This window comes from Myripristis murdjan, chromosome 24, assembly GCF_902150065.1.
Source record: "Myripristis murdjan chromosome 24, fMyrMur1.1, whole genome shotgun sequence".
Classification (NCBI taxonomy): domain Eukaryota; kingdom Metazoa; phylum Chordata; class Actinopteri; order Holocentriformes; family Holocentridae; genus Myripristis; species Myripristis murdjan.
In genome coordinates this window covers 11,364,487-11,388,205 of record NC_044003.1, presented here as the reverse complement: position 1 = coordinate 11,388,205, position 23,719 = coordinate 11,364,487, and the positions used below count along the sequence as shown (strand labels likewise).

At 43.0% G+C, this 23,719-nt stretch overlaps 2 protein-coding genes and 1 non-coding gene across 5 annotated transcripts in view; all 3 read right to left on the bottom strand.

The window, feature by feature from the left end:
* Nucleotides 1–15: 15 nt before the first annotated feature.
* Nucleotides 16–6,671, bottom strand: tcp1 (t-complex 1). The gene is made up of 12 exons (XM_030047108.1): nucleotides 6,411–6,671; nucleotides 5,835–5,920; nucleotides 5,580–5,708; nucleotides 5,059–5,156; nucleotides 4,787–4,897; nucleotides 4,021–4,202; nucleotides 3,573–3,699; nucleotides 2,459–2,634; nucleotides 2,186–2,309; nucleotides 1,704–1,896; nucleotides 1,248–1,411; nucleotides 16–442 (listed from the first exon to the last, which is right to left on the bottom strand). Exons 1-12 carry the CDS (start codon nucleotides 6,481–6,483, stop codon nucleotides 229–231), a joined length of 1,677 nt encoding a protein of 558 aa, XP_029902968.1. The 5' UTR covers nucleotides 6,484–6,671; the 3' UTR covers nucleotides 16–228.
* Nucleotides 6,012–6,150, bottom strand: LOC115356711 (small nucleolar RNA SNORA29). Its single transcript, XR_003927991.1, has one exon. It is a non-coding gene; the product is annotated as a small nucleolar RNA SNORA29 (small nucleolar RNA).
* A 7,544-nt stretch (nucleotides 6,672–14,215) lies between the features above and the next one.
* LOC115356199 (pleckstrin homology domain-containing family G member 1) overlaps nucleotides 14,216–23,719 on the bottom strand; it is a 76,716-nt gene continuing 67,212 nt past the window's right edge. For 2 of the 3 annotated variants that reach the window (XM_030047266.1, XM_030047268.1), the window contains exons 8-17: nucleotides 22,089–22,271; nucleotides 21,876–21,971; nucleotides 21,369–21,455; nucleotides 20,877–20,910; nucleotides 20,688–20,780; nucleotides 20,537–20,598; nucleotides 20,220–20,411; nucleotides 19,762–19,878; nucleotides 17,759–19,607; nucleotides 14,216–17,493 (exon numbers count right to left, since the gene is read on the bottom strand). In XM_030047266.1, coding sequence (XP_029903126.1) covers nucleotides 16,484–17,493; nucleotides 17,759–19,607; nucleotides 19,762–19,878; nucleotides 20,220–20,411; nucleotides 20,537–20,598; nucleotides 20,688–20,780; nucleotides 20,877–20,910; nucleotides 21,369–21,455; nucleotides 21,876–21,971; nucleotides 22,089–22,271 — 3,723 coding nt within the window. In that variant the 3' untranslated portion in view covers nucleotides 14,216–16,483. The remainder of the gene's footprint in view (nucleotides 17,494–17,758; nucleotides 19,608–19,761; nucleotides 19,879–20,219; nucleotides 20,412–20,536; nucleotides 20,599–20,687; nucleotides 20,781–20,876; nucleotides 20,911–21,368; nucleotides 21,456–21,875; nucleotides 21,972–22,088; nucleotides 22,272–23,719) is intronic. The other variant, XM_030047267.1, reaches the window with a different exon arrangement.

Sequence of the window (23,719 nt, the reverse complement as noted above, 5' to 3'; positions counted from 1 at the left end):
CACAGTCAGTCAAACTGAAGTAACAAATCAACGGCCAACTACAACCATTGGAGGTTTATTAAGTGTCCAAAAACAAAAATAATCAGTTACAGTTCTGGTGGTAGCGGGATGTCCCATGGGCGGGGGGAGTAGGAAAACAGTAAACAGGTGAAGTGCATGTCCTACACTAAAACGACGAGCCATGAAGAGCGCTTAATGTATAAATACAGACGTTAAACCTAGTGAGCTTTAATCCTGGAGAGATCCTGACTGCACAGCATCGCTGTACGAGGGTTTGCCCTCCTTCTGGTCGGGGAACAGCTTGATGAGGTCGTCAATGCGGAGAATGGTGATAGCAGCCTCGGTGGCGAACTTGAGGCTCTTGGTCTTGACCATGGTGGGCTCATACACGCCAGCCTGACGGTTGTCTCTGGGCTTCCCGTTCACCAGGTCCAGACCAATCCTGCAGGAGGACAAAAGCAGCCAGCAGTTAGGTTTTACATCTACAGACAGAAACCAAGCATATACACACACACAACCCTAATAAAACTTCAGTGGCTACCCTGAAGTAAAATCAACACTGAACAAAGGAAAATAAATAGCTGCACAATGAGTCTTACGGTCACATTTCACCTGTGCAATTTTTCCGAAAAAATGCCTTACATGGTTAAAATTTTGGACAGCGAAAGTAAAGATAGCTGACAGCAAGAATAAGTGAGCACTCGACTTGGCCTTGAGGCAACCATTGCAGAGTATGACTGAGCAATTCAATGAAATATCAAAATTACAATATGGCTAAATGCAATATCCAAATCATGGAGCTGCAATATTTTGATAAGGTACAATGTGTGACAAAATGCCCTTATAACTGAAGCACTGTGGTGCTACAGAGATGCTCTGGCCAACAAGTCAACAATCAAAATTCTCTTGATATTAGAAAACAGGTCTGTTAAATGGAGACCCGAACAAAAATCACATCCTCCATATCTGAAAACAACTGCAGAGAAAGCACTCAGTGAAGCGCATATCTCTGCCAACACTATGTAACTAATCAAGATAAACCAGTTCCACATGTTGGATATTCACCCAGTTAATCACACACACACACCCCACCATGTCCTCCTTTAGCTCATCAGTGTGAAAACAGTTATTCCTTGCCACATGACCAAATTTCCCACAAGTTTCATGCAAATCTCTTCATAACTCATCAACTTGTACACCGATACATCAATATCTCGATGACTACAGCTCTAAGAAAACAGACTCACCATTTGAGATTCTTGCGCTCAGGGTTAACCTGGGCCTCGTTGTGGAAGGCGCGGAGCTTGGCCACCAGATCAGTGGAGTCCTGCGCTGCATTTACAGCCAGCGTCTTGGGGATGACGAGGAGCGAGCGAGCAAACTCAGCAATGGCCAGCTGCTCCCGGGAACCCTGAAAAAACAAGGCCGATGAGTAATGTATCCGCTCCACATTACCGGTCCGGTGCAAATAACACTGAATCAATTTTTAACAATTAATGAGCCCTGAGGGGAAGCTGAGCACTTGGTTACAATGCAATAGAAGTCCAGCGGTCAAAAGCAAGCACCCAACTCAAGACAAATTTGAAGAAATCGGGGAAAGTTACAAACATTTTCTACCAGCATGCTTGCCCCCCAAAACCCATGCGACCTAACAGTCCGTCCTGTTTGATTTGTTCCTCAGAGCATAAAACCAGTTGCCTCACCATGCTGGTGGCATAGTTCTCCAGGTAGATGGACAGAGCTGCCTCCACTGCGCCTCCTCCTGGTACTACAGACTTGGACTCCAGCACCCTCTTCACCACACACAGGGCGTCATGCAGCGAGCGCTCCATCTCGTCACACATGAAGTCGTTGGCTCCGCGCAAGATAATGGAGGCTGATGTGCGTGCTTTGGTACTGGAGGAGCAGAGTGAGGGGAGGAAGATGCAACCAGGAAGAGTTAACAATGTATGATACATATGCATTGCAATGTATCCTACAGGACATGGTCCATAGATGGCATGGCTTGAAGAGTATTTTGAATATCTAACATGCCAGATATTTCCAAAACATCTGAGCTCAGTTGTTATCATTATGAATTGAATGTAAACATTCAATTCAGAATTGTTCTATTACTACAAAAGCAAGATCTTTGATTTGAAATAAACCGTATGACATCGCTTTGTATGTGTGCAGTTATTATTACTTCTTGATAAGGATAAGCTCATCATCGCAGACGCGTTCCTGCACGACCTCCTCAGCCTGACCCAGCATGGTGGCCTCAAACGTCTCCTCTCCCTCCAGATTGGTCAGGGAAGAGCAAACAGTGGCTGAAGATGGACAAAGACAAATGTCAAACTACAGCCATAAATCCTAGTCCACACACCAACAAGATCGGTAAAACTAAACATGCAGATCTTATAAGAAGGTTACTCTAAAAAGCCAGTTGACACAAATGACAAAATGCTTTCATCTTTACCTCCTGTTGCCTTGGCGATGCGTTTGAGGTCCCTCTTCAGAACCCTTCTGACAGCCATGGCTCCCACGTCCACAAAGTACTTCAGACACATGTCGTCGATTCCACCGGTGGTCAGGATGACGTTGGCGCCTGATGCCAGAATCTTCTGGATCCTCTCCTTGGTGATATCAGACTCCCTGAAACAGCAAGATTCAGAAACTGTTTTAGTGTAGATTTTGATATTCTAAACAGTCTGCTGGTTCAATGATGTTAAACACCTGCATAATATGAAAATACATATTGGCTTAAAACAACACTAAAAATCAGTGTTACTTTTGCTAAAAGTGTTCAACAACACTTTTCCAAGATGAAAATGAGGTGAAAACTAAACAAAAATGAAACTTTGCTGACAAAAACTGATGAAAAATATAAGTGAAATTTTTGTCAGATAAAAATGAAATAAAAGAAAATGCCAGAAATAGATGGATGAAAACACAGCTCCTGACCTCAGTTTGGAAGAGAACAGATATAGATAGAGCAAACGTTGCTTTTGATATCAGTCTATGTGTTAAGTTGATTAACAAATAATTTACTGAGGAATTTACTCAAAAAAATGTGAAAAACGATTCAGCTTAAGTTTTGTTTTCATTCACAAAAAGAAGACTACAACTAACAAAATTCAAATGACTAAAATGTCACTACAACTACAATTAATTTTAATCAAAAGACTGAATGTTAAAACTGGATGTCTAAATGAACACTGCTAAGAACACAGGGCATGACACAGTCCACAATTACAGTGCAACTCAAACTAAAATAAATATAAATGCATGCATATTTTAAAAAGCCTGCTACTCTTGGGTGATGTCTGCTAAATGCTGAAATCAAAGAGTGATTCCATTATTTGTGAGGCACACACGTGTCTTATGCTCTTAATGTGCAGTTGTCCAGCCCACATAGCGGTACAACAGCTCAGAGAGAAGCTGCTGCCTTCACTTAGGGCTGATGATGATTTCTCCCACGCGTATCACTGTGCACACTACGGAGTTAGCCACACAGCAAATTTAAATGGGAAGATGCTTACAGGAGTGTGAAAGAGAAAATGAGACATGCCAGTACACACACACACACACACCTCTGTCTAATCTGGTCAAGCTTCTCTGGGTCGCTGATTATGACTTGAACTCCCATCTTCATCTTTGTCTTCTGCAGGCTGAAGTCCAGGCAGGCGACCTTGGCATTCACCACGCGCTTCACCATGCCTTTGGAGCAACAGAAAATAACATGCAAAAAAAAAAAAGAGAAACACACAGTGATTAATTTACACTGAATATTCCCAAAACACTGAAATACAAATGTTCTTTTACACTTTTATTTCAAGTTAGTATTCTTTTGTCTGGCCAGAAAAGAGTTGCCACAGCTAATAGATGGAGCGCTGCAACTGCATTCCTTTCAAAGTCAGTGTGCTGTTTCCCACGCGTATCACTGCATAGGCCACGAGGAGACATAGCAGCAAATTTAAATGGGAGTTACGTCAGTGTTATTTTACTTGGATGCAATTATTAAGCATGTAAGCAACTCACCTTGCGAGCCGACAGTGCAGTTCAGTGCGTATCCGTTGACCAGGAAACTTTCTTTCTGGCTGCGGCCGTGGGCTTTCAGCACATTGACGGAGTTGATGGGATATTTGGCGACACCCTTACTGTCCACAAACTTCACAGCCATGGCAGCGTCCACCACCATGTTGGCAAAGAAATCTGCATCACTGAGGGCTCAGGGGTCAAGGAGGGTGAACATTTTCTATTTGGGTAAAGTGGTGCATATGATAAAATGTAATTAAAGCTTGCTAGGGGAAAAATAAAAGATGCTGATAAAGAATTGTTAGTTTTTAAGTAAGTTTTTGCATTTCTGCTTTATTTGATAGTAAGAGAGACAGACAGGAGGGGCAGGGCAGAGAGATGGAGTGACATGCAACAAAGGGCTACTGTGGTGAGGACACAGCCACTGATATGTGGTACACACTCTACCAGGTGAGCCACAGGAGTTATTTTCATAGTTGAATCCTCAAGTATGTTTTTTTTCTTCATTTTGCTCTCTGCTGCTTTTTCCTGACAAATCAGCATATATTAGTGAGGAGCTGCTTTTTTCATGTAAATCATATCCAACCCAAATTGTGAGTCCTATACACCAAACATAACTTGTGAGATGAGACTAAATCAGCACAAAGAGCCTTGCAAAATTTGAAATTGGACATACAGTCAACAACTTCTAAACAATTTTGTGGAAAAAAAAGAGGGCTGGATCCAGGCAAAACACTGCCTACACTGCCGACAGCAGCAGGAAGGATACACTCCAATGATTTTAGAGGACATGGAGGTCTTGGCTGCATTGATCAGACACTCCCTGCCCAGGTCGTCTGTCCCGATGGTGAGATTCTCATTAATGTAGCGCACTGCCTCCCTGGAATATGAAAATGACAAATTACGTTTGCAAACCACACTTAAATGAAGGTAAAGGACCCTGAGATAATCATTTACTATTGTTAAAAAACAGTTCCATTGCCAATTCTGTAATAACATGCACAATGAGAGTAAAGAGATCATCCGTTGACAGTGTCTTACTTGCAGGCCAGACGGTATCCACTGATGACTGATGTGGGGTGAATCTTCTGCTTCACCAACTCATCTGCACTCTTGAGCAACTCTGCAGCAATAATCACCTAGAAAATGCAATATAACAATTTAAAAAAAAAAAAGAAAAAAGAAAACTGGCCTGTTGTTGATGCTTTACTTACTTTGCAACAAATGGAATAAAGAATAAACTTATGAGTTATTACAGTGTGCCATCATTCCATTAGGGGCAGCAGATAGGAGGCTGCTCAACCCCTTCAGATACTGAAGGACAATCTCTCTATCCTGTTAGCATAGCCACACATCTGTAGCAAAGGCAAATGCATGGTACTAAAACAGGACACCATGAACCACTATGTTGTGCTTGTACAATTTTTCCAACAATTTAAAAGTACACTGAGGACCAGTAAAGTCAAACAGTTTCTTGCTCCTACAGGAGATGAGCAAACCAGCAGAGCATTGGTCCCCCTGTTGTCTGCCACCAGACTGGAGCAGCTGTTGATGCTACTCACCACAGACGTGGTCCCGTCCCCGACCTCCTTGTCCTGCAGGTCAGCCAGTTCACACAGCACCTTGGCGGCTGGGTGCTCCACTTCCAGCAGCTTCAGGATGGTTGCTCCGTCATTGGTGATGGTCACATCCTGTACAATACAACCAACAGGCACTGACTGATGAGCTCTTCAGCCCTCAGTATGTGTTGCCAGGACAATGAACTAAAGGATGGGTGACACTATAAGCAGTGAATGTAAAGTGAGCGCGATACTAACCCCGATGTCGTCCACCAACATCTTGTCAAGCCCAACGGGCCCCAGGGAGCTCTTAACAATGTTGGCGATGGATGCTGCGGCCATGACTGCAAAGAGGAGGACAAGGGAACATCCATTTGAGTATTTTATTTTAGTATTGAATTTTATGATCCAATAATGCAACCATACACCATTGTCATGGCAATGTCCTGTCATTTTATTAAGCGGGGCGCACAGTGCAGCAGCCACACCTTCAGATCATGACAGGGTTCTTTCTATCCCATTAGCATAGCCGTCCGTGCAAAGGAAAGTGACGGGACGGTACTAAAATGGGATTATATTTGTCTGAGGTATCAAACCAGAAATAGCAGCCGACTTCTGACTAAAGAGGACACTCAGTTTCATCTTTCAAAACTGCCGGCTTTGACCGGGGCGTGCAGAGTCTACCACGGAGGAGGCAGGAGGGCTAGCTAGCATAATCCACACGTGCTAACAGTTGAAGCATTTCTAGCGGTTTATTCTGTCATTCTGTCAGTCACACTCGGATAAAACGTGAGGTGTGACGGAAACACTGAGTTGAACGGCACCTTAACTCACCATTTTGAGTGCGGACAGACTCGCCAGTTGTCCTCTGGCCGAGCACGTTTAACGGACCCTCGAGCATCGACATTTTGGAGCAACACACACCCGAGAAGAAAGGAAGTGGCGCACGGCGTTATGGGTAAACCGGCGAGGGGCAGCCGGCACCGACCAGAAAGTTCGAGAAGGAAAAACAACGACAAAAAAAATCGACTTGTGAAATATGGACGCTTTCGCTCACACAAAGGACGTGAGCTGTGAATTTCCCCAAACTTCACTGTCAGTCGTTCAGGGTATCAAACCTAAAAAACGACGCTTTGTAACGGTACTTTTTCGTGAACTACATTTCCCAGGAGGCCTGCAAACAGCCCATCAACGTTCCTGTTTCCGCCCTCACCAGCCCTCTGACTTGTGAAGATCGTCCTCTGCTGTTGATTTGGCAAAATTCAAGCTGCTTTTTTTTTTTTTTTTTTTTTTAGCCCCGCTTTAAGTAAGTAAGAATCATAAACCTAATTCGTTTTCTAGCACTTAATGTCATTTTATTAAATATTTTGTTTCTCTTTTTATACGGTAATCCGTCCCACTGGAAATCTGTCGGTTAATTGAATCCAGATTTTAAACAGTGCCAACGGACATTTAAAGATGCACTGTGCTCTGAGTTTTAGTCAGTATCGAAAAAATGCCTGTAAAAATGAAAATGAAAAATGAAAATGTAAGCAATGTTGCATAGTTTATTACCACACTAGTGTTTAGCCCTACCATTGCCTGTGAGCACATGTTGTAAATTCAAGTTACTACATACTACACTACTACTACTATGGCTACAACTAATGTTGGTGAATAATATGTATGTGTGGATGCAACATTAAAATGAAGAGCATTTTAAAGCAAATTTCTACTAGAAAAAAAGAGGATTTTGACATGGAAGGCTACGCTCATGTTTACCATGTATACCAGACATAAGTGTGCATTGATGAATTTGCATTGAAATATTGCCAGTGATCTCTGATCAAATGAGCTATTATGTAGTGTCTGGCAAGCCAAAGCACTGTCTAAATGTTGTCTACTGAAATTAAATTTCATGTATATCTATTTAAATCTGCAAAATTAGCTGTTTTCCTTTCTTCTGTATGAGTGTTCAAATTATTATGAAATATATATTTATTTACTAATTAGTAGTTAATAGTTAATTGATGAATTGTGTCCTTTTAGACTTATACATGACTCTTCTTGCAACTGTAATATGGAAATGGGAACATTTTTTATGACAAGTTAGCAGAAAAATGGAGGACACATTTAAAAAGCATCGTTTAAGTGAGTTGTATCTTCAGGAAACCAATAGATGCATTTTCCGTTTTTCTTGTATCATAGATAGATAGATAGATAGATATTTTTTATTTAAGTGTCCTGCATACAATAATGCCCAGCCCTCATGGGCTTATAAGACACTCCCAACAAAAGTAAGTAAATACATACATCAATTCATACATGCGGGTATAGCTGTCTCCACCGCAGCTGCCACGCTTTCTCCAAAAATTTACCCAAAGCAAATACCTCTTCTTCAAACAGCCATCTTAGCATATTAAATTCGGACAACCAAAACAAATCAGGATTCCTCGTTTGTACTTTTTCAAATAAAACATTTCTTAGGCTGGCATACAATGGACAATAAAAAACAAAGTGTAACTCGTCCTCTACATTACCTAGATCGCATAAAGTACACAAACGCTGTTCTTCTGGTATCCCTTGATACCTACCCACCTCAACTGCCAGAGGCAAGACGCCAGCTCTCAATTGGGCACAGAGTGACCTTTGACCTTTCCTCAAATTAGATGCAACATACGATTCAGTGCCGTACTCCTCTTTAAACTGGACATAATTTCTTAGCTTGGGTTTTTTCCAAATGTCCACCTCCCATTGCTCCTGACATTTAATTGACAATTTCTGTTTAATAATAGTTATGCTACATTGTAAATTATTCGTAAAATATATACTTAACCCTGTAATAGAAAAAATTAAAGAGACTTCCCTTATCCACGGATGATTGTGCATTCTGCTCCAATTAAAAATCTTTCTAGTGAGCCTCTCCTCTGGCAGTTGTGTTAGGCGGTTCCACAATCTGACCATTTCACATCTCTGCTTTGTTTGGCAGCTGTCCCATCCCATATCTCCTTCAATAGCTAACTTGGTAGTGTACTTGTGCACTCCAAGGAAACACCTTATGGCCCGCGTCTGAATGGCCTTACATTCCTTGGCCTCCTCAAAGCCCCACACTCCTGCTGCATACAACAAAACTGATTCAACCATAGAGTTATACAGTTTTGTAAATGTACCAAAGCCAAGATCTGGGCATGACTTGGTTTTACTCAGCACAGCTCCCAGTGCTCTACCTGCAGAGTCTGACAATGCTCTCCTTCCTTCAGAAAAACTAAAAAATTCATCAAAAATAAAACCCAGGTACTTATAATAGGGGGTGTAATTCAAAGAAATAGAACCAAAAACAAAAGCATGATTACTCTGCTGTTCCCACTTCCTTCGGAAGTGTATAATTTGTGTTTTTTCATGGTTGATGGTCAACCTCCATTTATTGCACCATGACCACATAATATTCAACATTTTCTGCAGATTCTCCTCAGTTTCCGCCACCAAAGCAATATCGTCCGCATATAAAAGAATACTTAAATTAAAATCTTCAATCGGTATTACTAAATTTGCTTTCTTAATTTCTAATGCTAAATCATTTACCAGTATCAGTTGATACTATATACTTTGATAGGAGGTGTAAATGAATGACTTAAAGATTGATGCATGACTAAAAAAGGCATGACAAAGTGAAAAAAGTCAGTTGAGACACACACTGCCTTTCCTTTTGGATAAAGCACCTTGAGTTTGTAACCTCTTATTCCTCCTGTGAAACAAGGTGGTGTATGTACATCTAGAGTTTCTGTGTGCCCTTGTTTAGAGGAAAAATCCCCCCTAAAATTGTAACACTCTTCAAGACAGTAATTGGCAAATGGTGATGTACTTTGCAAGTCAAGATGGCTACTACTGTCTTCAGCACTTTTTTTTTCAAAGAATGAATGCATTGCTTCTACAAAAAAGTCACCTGCAACCTCAGCATACCATGGTCATTATGATGTGACTCTAAGTTGAGACAAATGTAGAGTAACAGTCACTGCACTTCAAAGTTTGGTTGGGGAAAGAGAGAGAGAGTAAGACCTGTCTTTAACAGCATTTAAACTGAACCACACAATCATTTATTTTTCACTTCACACACAGGTGACTGTGGTGGAGCTTGTAATTCTAGAGAATTAATAATAAGCAATATGGTATTTCATTTTTTTTGTTTGTTTGTTTGTTTTATTGAGTAGGGAAAGGGTTGGGGACAGTGGAAGGGTTTTGGGGGTGGCGGGGGTGGAAATTGGTGTGTGTGTGTGTGTGTGTGTGTGTGTGTGTGTGTGTGTGTGTGTGTGTGTGTGTGAGCTCAGATGTTAGTGTGCAGCTGCAGTGTTCTTCTGGCGTCTGAAGGGTCGGGTTACCCTCCTCCAGAACTTTTTGGCTGCACTTGGAGGTTTCTTTTTCTCCAGCTCAGTGATCCTCTCCAACATGCTGGCCTCTTTCTTGGCCCACTCCTGCTCTTTCTCTTTCTGGGCCTGCTCAAATTCCTCTCTGGCTTTGAGGAGGGAGGTTCTCTCCTCCTGGAGCTGCTGGAGTTGGGTCTGCAGCTGTGTCTTCTCCTCATTGAGGGCGGCGATCTCTTTGCTGGCAGCTTCAGCTTTTTCCTGCTTATCCTGTTGTTCGGCCAGGAGTTTGTCCTGGATCATCTGGACGTTGTTCTTCTCCTGTTCCAGGGTGTTCTCCAACTGTTGAACTTTGAGGACAGCACTCTTCTCACTCAGGTCCTTCTCCTGGAGTTTGAAGACTGTTTCCTCAGAGGTGGCTGCATTTTGGCTGTTTGAGGCTTGCTGTGTGAGGGCTGTTTGTTTGAGTTGGATCATTTCATGACGAAGTGCCTCCAGCTCCTCCTCACAAGCCTTCATCTTAATGGCCTGCTGGTCTGCAACTTGGAGGGTTCTTTGAAGTTCAAGCTGGAGCTCTTTGATTTTTTTCTCAGCGACCTGTGTCTCTTTGCAGACACCTTCCTCCTTAGCCTGCTGTCCTCCAGTGTTTGGCTCTGTGGCCAGGATTTCTGCAGGAGCGCTAGGCTGTTGGAGAGGAGAGGGAGACGATGGGATGTCCTGCTCTGCAGCCTGGAGATTGTCCTGCTGAGTGGTGTTTTGCTCTGCAGCAATCCTGTAGGCAGCGTCATTTTCCTCCTGAACCATGATCACCCTCGCAGGTCGTCTGTCCAGTGCGACATCCTTGAGTGCTTTCGCAAACACTGACACCGCACTCCTGTGAAGGTGGACATGGTCAAAGAGATCCTCTGTCGTCAGAGAGGGGTGACAGACCGCATGCACATTTGGCCATTTTTCACAATCTGTCAAGATGCTCCGATTGACCCTCTCAATGATCTGTAGGTCCACATCTGTTCTTGGTAGCAGAGTGGACACCACTATCTTAGACGCAGGGAATTGGCGATGAGCCTTTTTAATGACACCTCTGAAAGAGAATGCCAGTTTATCCTGCTGTTTCACCAGGTCATGTGTGCCTGTGTGAATGAGGATATGGCTTGGTGAGCCAAGGCAAGTCTCAGTCAGCATGTCCAAGGCTGCTTTGATGTTTGGACACCATCGTTTCTCGACCTTGTGTGTAGGAAAAAGCCTGTTTTCCTGAACGAATTTCCCATTTGAATCAATGAGCAAGACAATGTCTGCCATTGATTCGTCAGGGTGGGTGGTATCGTTAGGCTGGGTGGTCATAGCCGGGTCGCTCTGCTTTTTGGCAGGCTTCAGTGTGACTCTGCGCTCCTCGGGCCCAGCACCCTGCTGTTCCCTGTGGTTTGGCACCTTAACCAGGATTTCAGCTGGGGCTTTGGGCTGTCGGAGTCTGGTCTGTGGCCCACGGACATTATCCGTGGTACCCACAGGCTTCTTCCCTGTGGGTTTCTGATGTGCTCCACCCCCTGCTGTGGGCTGGGGGTTGGCACCGCCCCCTGCTGTGGGCTGGAGGTTGGCACCGCCCCCTGCTGTGGGCTGGGGGTTGGCACCATCCCCTGCTTTGGGCTGGGGGTTCAGGTGGTCTGGAGTTTGGGTCTCCATGGTTGTGTGTGAGAGTGGTGTGTGAGCTTGTAACAACCAGAAAAGATTTTACAGACTCCCAATCAAAGACTCAGAGGAACCGACTTATATGCAGTTTGTTTCTGACGTAATCGAAGCATACACGTGACATCACGGCCTATGGTATTACGTCATAGAATCACACGTGAGTTGCCACGCTAGCTGGAGACAGCTGTGGAGACTACAAGCTGTTCGGATATTTTTTTTAAGCAGAAGAAACAATGACATGCCTTTGCTGACGGGACTACACACAACTGCATGTTAATTCAGCCCAGTTTTCCCATGGAAAGTTCCCTGTGTGTGTCCGTTTAAGGCAAGAGAGAACATACCGTCCGTAGCAAGTAAGATGCTGTGCATCATATCACCAAAATAGCAACACAGGTGAGACAGACAGACAGGACAGGTGAGACTTTGAAGCAGCGCTGCAGTCTGGGCAGGACCATGGACAGCGCCCCAGCACACCAACAACTGGTTTGGCTCCAAAAAACCAAAACCAAACCTGGTTTATTTGAAAACCGAATAATAACTCAAGTAAGCGCAAAACACAAGCATCGCATCGGTGTAATGTAACGTGTACTGATTGTTAGATACCTTTTGGCACCAGTGGATTCAGCAGAAAACCCTTAACATGTTTGCTATGTAAATGTGTGTGTGTGTGTGTGTGTGTGTGTGTGTGTGTGTGTGTGTGTGTGTGTGTGTGTGTGTGTGTGTGTGTGTGTGTGTTCGGTTTGAATTGCGGGAGTGAATAGCGAAAAACCGGGACAATGAGGTCGTGAATGTTGAAAACTGAGACATTTTAGTGTTTTGTTTTGTTTTGTTTTGTTTTTTAGAGATTTACAGAGACGCAGTATCAAATAAATCAAATGTGACTAGAAAATGAATCGAGTCAATTAGTGTGAAACTTTGATCACAAACACAAAGCTTGCCTAAGACAAAAGGATTCGTGATTTTAGCAGTGAGCATGTGAGTTTAAAAAAAAAAAAATGAGATGACATCGAGTGGTGATGTGAGTCTTGCACTCACACCAGCAGTGATGAGTGTGTCTACAGAACATATCAGCTGTTAACTCTGGATGTTACACTGAGTTGCATAGATTCTGTTATATGAATGTGATAATCTAAATGGAAGTTTTACATGTCAAATGTTAAACCCACTATGGCAGCAGCTGTTGGACATTGATCAGTGAAGTCTGTAGCAGGTTTAAGGTTACCCAGAGGTACACATTTATTGGTTGTTGATGTCTTTATCAGATATTCTAAATCTCAGATAAGGACGTGAACAAGAGTTTGAGTACTCATTATGAAACCCCCTACTTGATCAGTAAAACAATACTTACTTATGACTAATCAGCAAAGAAATTTTGCTGATCTAAGACAGAACACACAAAAAAAACCCATTTCAATCCTTCACTTGAATCTGACAGTTCCACCTGAATCCACAGGATGGCAGTATAGTCCTGCTGAGCTTAGCTGCAATATGGCATCACAGCAGTGATACCGCAGTCAGAATTTGGCTGTCTTGGTTCTCTGAATAGCTTTGATGTAAAATTCTACAACTTTACAAAATGATTTCAGAAAAACTTACAATGGCGTATTTGGGACATTTTAGTGGGAAAAAAAAATACTGAGCCAGGGTAGGGGGGTTAATAATTTGAAATGTTTTGCAAACTCACACTGTGTTTTCTACCAAACTACAACAGATATTAAGATGGTATTTTCTACCCATCAACTTCCACTTGTGCTGACCTGCTTCAAATCGAGTTTGTAGGGGAAAGTATGAGGGAGCTGTGAGGGCTGGAAAATGCATGGTGTTCAGCTGTTTTCCCATTCCTGCGTGTTGCATCCAAAAATGTGCATTTACTCTGCAATTGCAAAAAACAGTAAGTCAGATTGCAACAAAAAGTGACACCCTACTTCTCAACAACAGGTTTTTTTTTTTTTTTTTTTTTTTTGTATTTGTTATGTGCATGTAGTGCAAAATCTGTGCAATGTACAGCTTCACAAAAATTCGCCCATTCATTTCTAATGGGCCAAAATTTATGTGTAAACTGGAATAGCAAAAAATCAGTAAGTTGGATTGCTTAGAGCAGTGGTTCCCAACCCAGTCCTCAAGTACCGCCTGTCCTGGAGGTTTTTGTTTCAGCTCTACTCTTTCACACCTGATCCAATTAAGGCCCTTGCACCTTCATGCATGCCGTCTTCGGGTAGATCTGTTTCAGCCAATCAGCATGAAGCCCTTAAATGGTGTGAAAGAGTAGAGCTGAAACAAAAACCTCCAGGACAGGGGGTCCTGAGGACTGGGTTGGGAACCACTGGCTTAGAGAAGTAATAGCACTCTTGTCAGGCCACAATTTTTTTATGTTTGGTGTGTGGGTGTAGTGCAAAAACTGTGGTAGGAGGAGTGCACTAAAAATTTGTCCAGAAGTAGCCACAATAATAAGAAGCATGCAAGAGTATAAGATGTGTTACTAAAGGCGAGCACATAATAATTATATGTAGCATTTGTCCTTCAGACAATTATACATTTCTGAATGGTCATTGGATGGTATGAATCATATGCATTGTCGTGAACAACATTTTTGTTCAGTGATAACCAATACATACATTTAGTTTAATTTGAATTTATTTATCACCTCTGATACATTGTTTTCTTGAGCAATGACAACTAGGCAGTTAAAAAAATACAGTACACTTAACTTAAACATTAAAGCATTATAAAGCATACCTATGGCATACAAGAATAACTTTCCTAAAATGTACATCTTTACAAAGTGTTTACAAGTAAAATGTAAAAAAGAAAGAAAAGTGCAAAAAAGAGTCAATGAAGACTGACAATCCCCACCAGTGAAAGAGGACAAAAATATATAACGAGAACATAAAAATGCAACATACTTCATATTCTTGAATTGTTTCTGATGCATATTTCTTGGTATGAACAGTAGGCCATGATGTTGTGCATTTCACCTCTTTATGTAATATTGTGATAAGGAACTGGTATTGAGAAACAGTGCGTGATAGAGAATAACGTTTTTGACAACATTCACAGTATTTGATTCAAATTTAGCAAGCGTCCCTAAATCAGAATAAATCCGTCTTTTAATAAATACATTTTACTTTAATTTACAAACTGTTTGTGACTTGTAGTAACAGTGATAAGAGGGTAAATAACAGGGATGCGTTCAAATAAATAAGACATTTTAAGTGACTTGTTCAAAACTGAACGTTGTGTGTTGTAAATACTAGTATTACTTCATGGGGGAAAAGAAAATAATTGTGTTGCGTGAACATTATTTATTTGATTGAGAACCTTCAAACTAGTTTTGATCATTTTTCTAATGACTTTTGGTGAATGTGTGCTGAGGTGGGTGGAGTGTATGCAACATCAGTAGTGTGACAAGTAAACAAAATATACAAACAGTTGACTATTCATTTGAGTTTAAAAACAATACATGAAATGTACACCAAATACAGTACTGTAGTCTTTTAACTAACTCGCCTTAATGCTGTCCTCCATGGTCCCTCTTAAAAACAAAGTTTAAAATTAGTAAGATTAAAAAAAAATCCACTTTTTAGATGCACATTTCAGTCTGCAGAATGGATGCCCCGGACCAATGTACTTAAAAATATTTCCAATTTGCTCACAGATTCAAAATAAATACGAAGTCCTACAGCTGCTTACAGAATATCTGACGTTATCAGCATCTTGTCTTGATTTTAAAGCATGACACCCTATTGATGACAAAGGTGGTAAAGAGAAATACAGTAACTTCAAACAGACTTGAAGGTCTACGCTTTGTACATGCCCTCTGTTAGTTATATTCAGCCAAGTGGATCTCATAATAACCAACATAATTTCCTTTAGAGTTGCATTATTTTTGTTACTATTATTGCTAATAAGCTGTAAATAATGCTAAATTTCTATCCTGAGTAGCAAACTGCAAATTTGTAAAGCTGCTTGTTCAGAACTGTTTGATAGTGTAAGCGCAATTAAAAACACTAGCCATCAGCTGAAAATGATTTATGTGGATCATCTCTCCTATACAGGTTAAGATAAACTAGTGCTGTAAATGCAGTTAAGATACCCTTAACGATAATTTAAAAGAAAATGCTTTGTTAAAATCATGTTTGAAGAGGTACTCTAAAATGTGGGGAGTCAAAATCCTCCACAGAGTCCAGAACATCAAATCCTTGATGCTTGTACTTCAGTTTAATGTTGATTCATTGTGAATTTGATGTTGGGCATGGAAAGGATCCCACTTCTTATCAACAGTAACAGATATGCCAGACTATTTGTACAGTGCAGTTCACTGGTACAAATCCTCTATCTGTAACTCCAGCAGAATCTATCCAAATAACTCCATTTATCTCTACGAGGCATGTAAAGTGATAAAAGTGTTATGTCTTTCACATCCCTTTAAATATTAGAACACATTCATTTAGGTTGAATGGGTTTGCATACAACATAACAGAATGATTGCTTTGACCTCTTTTAGGTCACTGTTTTTTTATTCTTTGAAACATGCATGGAAGACAGTTTGAAACTGGAAGTGCTAGGGCAGCTCACATGCAGTTTGACATGTGGCTGTTTGACCATTTGAATTAGTCAGGTGGTAATGGTATTACATGTTTACCATGACAGAAGCCACGAAACAGCAAAAATAGGTCATCACATAGTTCACTACAAATAGTGGCTAAAATGGAAGAAATTGGTATTGATCTGTATTAAGAGTGACATAATTGCTTTGAGGAGTGTTAGTATGCTTTTTGTGGTCTGAGTCTTGGTGTTGACACAGGGCATTCAGGCAAAGCTGGAGGGTCCCTTTTCTTGCTATATGGTGTAAGTTATTATTTGGCTTTCAGTTGTCATAAAGAGTCAGGCAAAGCTACTAGAGCTCAGACACTGGAACTTCTCCCGCAGGGATTGGACGATCTTGGGCTGGCTCTGCTGTGGCTCGCTCCACAGGTACTTCTCCAGACGCTCTTGCTCCAGAGGGCTCAGGGGGTTGCATGAGCGCACTGGGGTGCACGGCAGACTCTGGGACTGGACAAGACCCCGGTTCTGATCTGTGAGAGCCGCTGAGCTGCCATTCCGCTGTGCCGACCTGTCCTTTTCCTGCTCACTCTCGTCCTCAGAGCGGATCTCTACATAGTCATCGTCATCGTCCCCATTGTCCTTGAAGTTGGCCAGGTAGTTCTGAGTAGCGGTAAGGATGCTCAGTGCAGACGCCCGGTTGAGGACCACCACCTGCTGACCATCGTGTAAGGTGAGGTCTGAATGTCCCTGGCTGGACCGCTCTGGCAGGCTGCTCTGCCGGCCTACCCGGCCCAGACTGGGGCCATGGAGTCTCTCTGAGGATCGGTCCACAGTTGGTCCATTTCGTTTGGATCCGGATTGGTTGTTCTCCTGCTGCTTGTCACCCAGAGAGCTGGCTGACTGACAGCGATTGTGCTGGGAAGTTATTGCGGAGGACGAAGAGGGGGCATTAAAGGAAGGATGTCTCTTAATGGAACTGTACACATGCTCCTCTTTTTCGCTGGGTGCAGACATGCACGTGCTCCATCTCTGGGATGGTGCAGTGGTGGGAGTGGGAGGGAGGGTCTTGAGAGCAGGGACGGAGCAGGCGGTGGTAAGTCTGCGCTGCGGAGTGGAAGAAGCTTGTGCCTCCCCCACCTCGTTGGGCCAGGAGACAAAGCTGGCCAGCTCTCCGTTGCTGTAGGTGGCATGGAGCCAGTCCTCCTCCAGGGAGGTCTCAGGCATGGACGGAGAGGATGGCAGCCCTGGATGGGTGTGGTGTGGCACAGGGGAGGTCTGGGCACCTGGCCCAGTAGGGTCTTTAAACATTACCTGGTCATAGAGCTGGGAGTACTCTGCTATCCTGGCACCTGGAAGAAGGGACACAATAATGTCATGTCAAGGGGGTACAGTGGTGTGAATATAGCATGTTACCATTGTTCAGTATCAAACAAAATGTTTCAGTTTAGTCTTTGTTGTGCAGATCTTTCCTGGCGTTTTCATACAAACATGAGGATAAGAATGAACATTTCACAAACATCACCTCCTCCTCCACAAAGAAATTAGATATCATAACAACATAATACCAAATTAGAGATTTTCATATTCGGAGCTAAACATAATATTTTCTGTTACCTATGGCTGCTCCTCCCTGTTTCTTTTCCTCTAATATGGCTGCCAGGTCTTTCTGCTTCTTTTCAGCTCTGGCCCGACTACAGGAATCACCAGGGTCCATGCTCCTCATGCGCAGCAGCTGATTGGCTTTCTTGATCTTCTGGCTGTACTGCCGTGCCATCAGGAACACCCGGTTCTTGGTTTTGTCCATCAGCTCCAAATCCACAGAGTCACCCAGCAGGAGAGAGGAGGAGGCCAGGGGCGAATCCAAACCTGCCAGCTCCCCAGGAAACAGTAGGTCCTTGAGAGAGCTCTCCTTCTGTGAGGCACCACGTTGGGGAAGCTCCACCAAATCATCATCCTCCAAGCGGAAACTTCCGCTGCTGAGACGAGCCAATCTATTGCGGATGCTCTTCACTGTGCCCGGGAGGGGCTCTGGAGTAACAGGCATGGGAAGTGAGGGGGGAGGAGGGCAGTGGCTTTCTTCTTCAGAGTTACCTTCATTTAGAGGGTCAGGAAGCTTTATGACTGGGATGGTGAAAGATGGTGTCGTGGAGACAGACGGGGGTTTAGGCTGATGTGCTGGGGGACTCTTGGAAGGGGGGCTGGCTGCCTGAGGGCTAATTACAGGTGGACTCTTTGTAGGGCTGCTCTTTATGGAAGAGGTCTTCTTAGGCGACTCACTGGTACTTACAGGGAAGGCAGCAGGCAGTCGGTCGGCCTTCTTCTCATTGTTCTTGATGTAGTTTTCCAGGTCATTCCAGATTTCATCGACCTGCTCTGACATTTTATCCCCTGTGTGTAATTGTTGGGAAAATGTCTCAGAAGCAGATGAGGAGGAATAATCTGGCTCTGAAGAACATGGAACAGGATGGGGTACATTTGGCCCTTCATCCTCTCCAAAATGGAGGCTCTCCTCAGACACAAACCCCCCAAGGCTTTCAGTCAGATCAGGTTCAGAGGCCAGCAGACTGTCCCGCTCTTGTTCCAGTTTGTTCTCTTCATTCATTATCTTAATCTCCGGCAGTGGAGACTCCCTGAAACAGATGGTGTCATAGATGTTTTCCTCCTCTATCTTGAGGTCACATGTTCCAAATGGTGCACCATCCTGTGTGGAGGACCGGTTGCTCTCAGAAGAACTGTCTGGTTCGATCATGGGCTCTGCGGACCCTGAAACCTCTGGAGCATCTAGTACCAGCGCGGCCTGGCTCCGGGAACCCTGTGTGTCTTTCGATGTCTCCTTCAGTGACTGCCGCTCTTTCTGGTCCCTTCTGATCAGACCCATGCTCTTCAGGTCCTCATAGCTGATGTTGTCATACACATTTTCAATATCATCTATTGTAAGCTGCTCTGCTGAGGATGATCCAGATATCTCATTGCTGGATGATTCAGTATGGATCACTTCCAGGTTGCTGTGACCGGACTGATCATCATCAGGGCTTTGTCGGGTCTCTGTAGCCTTCTCCCCCACACTGCTTGCCCTTCGCAGAACTCTGCTCCCATTGGGTGGAGGGTCTATCTGCACAATGGGCACCTGTTCCACATGCCAGCTGCAGGGCCGAGCTGACCTGGGTGATGAGGGGACATCTGGCATCTCTGTAGGTGTTTCTGGTTCTGGTCCAGTGGGTTCAGTGGGCACAAACATCTGGTAGATGTCCTCATCTTCATCATCGGGCTGCATGGTGCGTTGGCGGGTGGGGAACATGGCCCTGCGAGCTCGGTGGTCTGCCCAAATGTTCCTCACTTGGTGGTCAGTTCCTGTGACTAGTAAGGAGGGAATAGGGGTGTCTGGAGGTTCCTCCGTCACATTAGGTGTCCTGAGAAGTGGTGGGTGGTGGCTTCCCTCCCTCACTAGGGTTTCTCTGGCTCTCTGAGGAAAGGTACAGGAAAGCAGAATAAAGTCATTTGTTTAACATGGAGCTGTATATGAAATGGCTTTCAGACAGGTACAGCAAGTGTACAAAAATAAAAACAACAACATAAGTGGACTTCTCATGCACCACTATGCATCTGTGATTTGCTACCTGTAGGTCTGACGGGCTCATATTGAAGGCTTTCCACTGTTCTATGCTATCAACCGAGGCCTGAGGATTCAGCCTCTTCCTGCTGCTTTTGCCAGGGACTCGCAGCCTTTTTCCTCCCTGAAAGGCAAATCACATAAACACTAGGATCTGGGAGTAAAGAGGTTGAGACATCAAATTAACAGATTCTAATTTAGATGTCATGTATGCCAGTGAAATATATTGAATGAGTAACCACATCCAGAACAAAAATCTGTGTGAAGCATTACATCTAATGGTGATCAGTAGGGTGGCTGGTCTTTGGTGGCAGGTGATGTCACCACCTGTTGTATTCTCTTGAGGGTGACATTAAACACAGGCCACCTGACTTCTCACCATTTTTTGCCACATCAGGTTTGGTTGCTCTTTAGATATAATTTAGTGTATGGTCTAAACCTCATTTTAGTTAGGTTTCAACTCACCAGACCACTATCATCCTCATCATCGGCGTCTTGCTGATGTGGCTCCTCCCCTTCCTCTCTGTCACTATGGTCATAGTGATCACCAGGGTCCAGGGACTCCTGTGATTGGTTGATAAGGCTGCGGCTGCGCCCAATTGTGCCCAGAGCCAGCTGGGACACTGGAGAGAGCAGGGTGGCACCTAGACTTGTCCGCTGGAAAGGAGTGGGTTGCAAGAGTGTCATTAAATAATATCTGTGAGTATGTGCGTGTGTGTTATGCATGTGTATGCTCATGTTCCTCAACCTTGATTTGTTCATCATCTGTGTTCATATCTCACCTTTTGGCCATCTGTGTTTGCACCACTATGCTTTGCATTTTTTAGTAATTTGGACAGAGGTTCTGGGGAGAAACAAGGAAATTAATTGTTAATTAATTTATTATTAATGAAAGTAAATACGTACAAATTCAGTAAATTTTACATCTCTCACCCTTCCTGCGTGCCCTACGTGGGGTTGGGCCCTCCTTGGTTTGAGGGGAATCCTTCTTGTCACCATCAGGGCTGTAGTGAAACCCTGGATGATCTGGAGAAATAAGGAGTGAGATATTACTCAACATGTAAATGAGAGATAAAAAATGGTACATGTGACGAAATATTTTTTTAATCAATGCAAACTTACGCATAGCATCCATCTCCAAAATGGCTTGCTTGGCCTAGGATACAAATTATAAAAGGTGAAATGAGTGAGGGATCAACACAATTTTCTTTCAGGATTAAACATAGGTTTTACCACTAGGTGGCACCACAGCACAATCTTTACTGAACAGTGATGAACAACTTCTACAATCAATCCCCTCCATGCAGTTACAAAGAACCTTCTCAGCAACCCACCAACAACATAATTTTCCACTTGCACTTGGCCAAAGAGCAAAGATGAAGAGACAGAAGAGGGATTGTGGTGTTGACAAAAATTAAAACTGGAAGAATCTAAAGCACTGGGGAAAAGTGAAGGAAAAAAGAAATTGTAATGAGAAAAAGATGTAAAAGAAGGAGAGCTAAAGTGGGCAACAGGGAGTGACAGTTCCAACACATCCCACTCAGAGTCTGTTTACTACATCAGCGAGTATTCAGAAAGAGAGGGAGCTGTCAGGAGAAGACTAACTGCTCTTACCTTGGCAGGGATTTTGGCCGGATGGTTTTCAAGTATGAGTCTCTTGAGGTGTAAGATCCACATGCGCTTGTCCTGCTGCGATTTTGCCTGGGGGCAGAGCACAACACAGCACAGAAGGAGAAGATAAGAGGCAGCAATTAGACATGCAAAGTTAAAAAGGAGTTTTAGAAGATTAGGATAAACCCTAAAAATTTGGAGCATGCCTTGTATTCTTCCGAGGCTTTCTTTACGTAACACAGATTATCTTTTCTTTTCTCAGTTGCTTGTCAAAAACACTATGGTTAAGAAACAACAATGGCTGCCATTAGCTTCTAGACATGCCTGAACACTTCGGTGTGGTGAGTTTGGCCGCTCTACAAAACAGAGAGATGCCTGTGTAAAGAGTGGTCACAGTTTCTAATTGCACTCTTGTTCCATGCTACCGGTAGCTATATAGTTTAAACAGAGCGTGTAATTACATTCACAGTATGATGACTGACTTTATTCCCGTGTGTGCTTGTGGTATACCTGGACTGTGTGCTGTAGTTTGGGGTTTTTGTAGTGGAACACACTGAAACTCAGTGGTTCTTTTGGAATCACTTCCACCAGCATCAGGTTACAGCACTGCAAAGGGCAGGAGAATCATGCAATTAAAATTAAATAGAGTGTCTTGCATTAAAATTACTGTTACTAATATAAGCAGAAAAGGGGCCACAACATGTTTCGTGGTGCATGACTGACCAGGATGTGGGCCTTGTACGTATACGTTTCCTCTCGTTTCTTGGTGATGAGCAGGAGCTTGTCAAACAGGAAGAGGGTTCTCTCGTTCTTGGCCCGCTGCAGACGGAATGTTCCCTCTAGAACCAGCTCTCCATAGCCAATCAGATCAGGGCCTTTCCAGTTGGTCAGCAGGCTCTGAATCTCCTGTACAGTGCAAAGGAATACAGAGAGGTTACAGTTTATTCATACCCTATGCGTGTTTAAACATGATTAAACATAGAATGAACACACTGTGGAAGATGGGAGATTAAAACACAATAGGCCTCTATATTCTTACATTATTTGATATATGTACCTGATGTCATATTATGTCATTTTCTTTCATCCTTTGATGCCGCATGCCAATTTTTTTAAAGCTGGAAAGTAATATGCCCCTCAGGGACTATAAGGCAATAAGGAAAAATATACGTTCCAATTGAACCTTATAACAGAAAATAAATGACAACAAAACTGTAAATGTGTTGGGAAAAAAGGACAGAAATACAGTACATGCATAGAAGTGGAAATGAATGTAAAGATGTGTGATGCAGAACATAAAATCAGAGAATGGTAGGGAATGAAGATGTGTATGTGTGTTCAAAGATGACAGAGAGAGAGAGAGAGAGAGAGAGAGAGAGTGAATGTGTGTGTTGTGTCAGTGGATGGAAGGAGGGATAGAAGTCAGAAGAGAAAGTAAAGGCAAAAATATTATGCAAAAGTATTTTTTTAAAAAAAAGGCAAAAGGGCAAGTAGAGACCACAGTGATAGTGAAGAGTTAAACTCTAGAAAAGACTGAAATTTCAAAACACCCAGCCCTTTCTCCAGACTGAGTAAACGCTTCCACGCACATTCCTGCATTCATCTGACCATTGAGGCTCCCAGCTGATAAAAGAAACAAGTTTCCCTTTTATGTGTCCGTCTTATGCAAAGCCGTCATTAGCCCAGTGGAAAACGCACAGCCTTGCGCAAGACACGGGGAAGATCAGAGGGTTGGCTGATTCGAACCTGGAGACGCCATAACCGTTGCGCAAAACAATAAAAAATAGCGTCTCCTAAGGGCTTGAAACTACAATGTCGGTTTTAATTACAGAGCTCAGAGATCCAAAATATTTCCATGTAAATGTCTTAGATGCATCATGAGGGAAACCACATGCCACTGGCCTTTCAATACTACACCACTTATGGATTCAATAAGACTGCAACCAAGTTTCAACCAAGTCTGTTTGACAGAAAACACTCTGATGGACAATTCATTCTAGTTGGGACTTTGTCAAATGTCGAATTCTTTATTTGCAAAAGCAGTGCAGAGAGAGTGGAAGGAGTAACACCAACAATAATACCACTGCACCACTATCCTTATTTTAAGAGTGTGAGTGTTTGATTCCAGTTTGTAGACCCTGACCAATACATCAGGTGGCCAGCATTATCGGCTAATATTGGCTCATGATAGGAATACTGGTATAGTTTATTTGCTGGCCAATGTGGTGCATGTTACATTAAAAATTACTTGAGATTATTTAAAATCAGTGTTATCATTAAGTAGTTAGCCCAGCAGACTCCATTGTTACTTTGTATAATATCTGCATTGGTAAAGTAGCGAATCATACAAGAAG

Excerpts from the sequence above, each read along its gene's own strand:
- tcp1 (XM_030047108.1), bottom strand. The coding sequence starts at position 6,483 with ATGTCGATGCTCGAGGGTCCGTTAAACGTGCTCGGCCAGAGGACAACT. Across the intron at positions 4,203-4,786 it reads TCCTCTAAAATCATTGGAGT|TGATGCAGATTTCTTTGCCA; the intron begins GTATCCTTCCTG and ends CTGAGCCCTCAG. Across the intron at positions 3,700-4,020 it reads CTGCACTGTCGGCTCGCAAG|GCATGGTGAAGCGCGTGGTG; the intron begins GTGAGTTGCTTA and ends GTTGCTCCAAAG.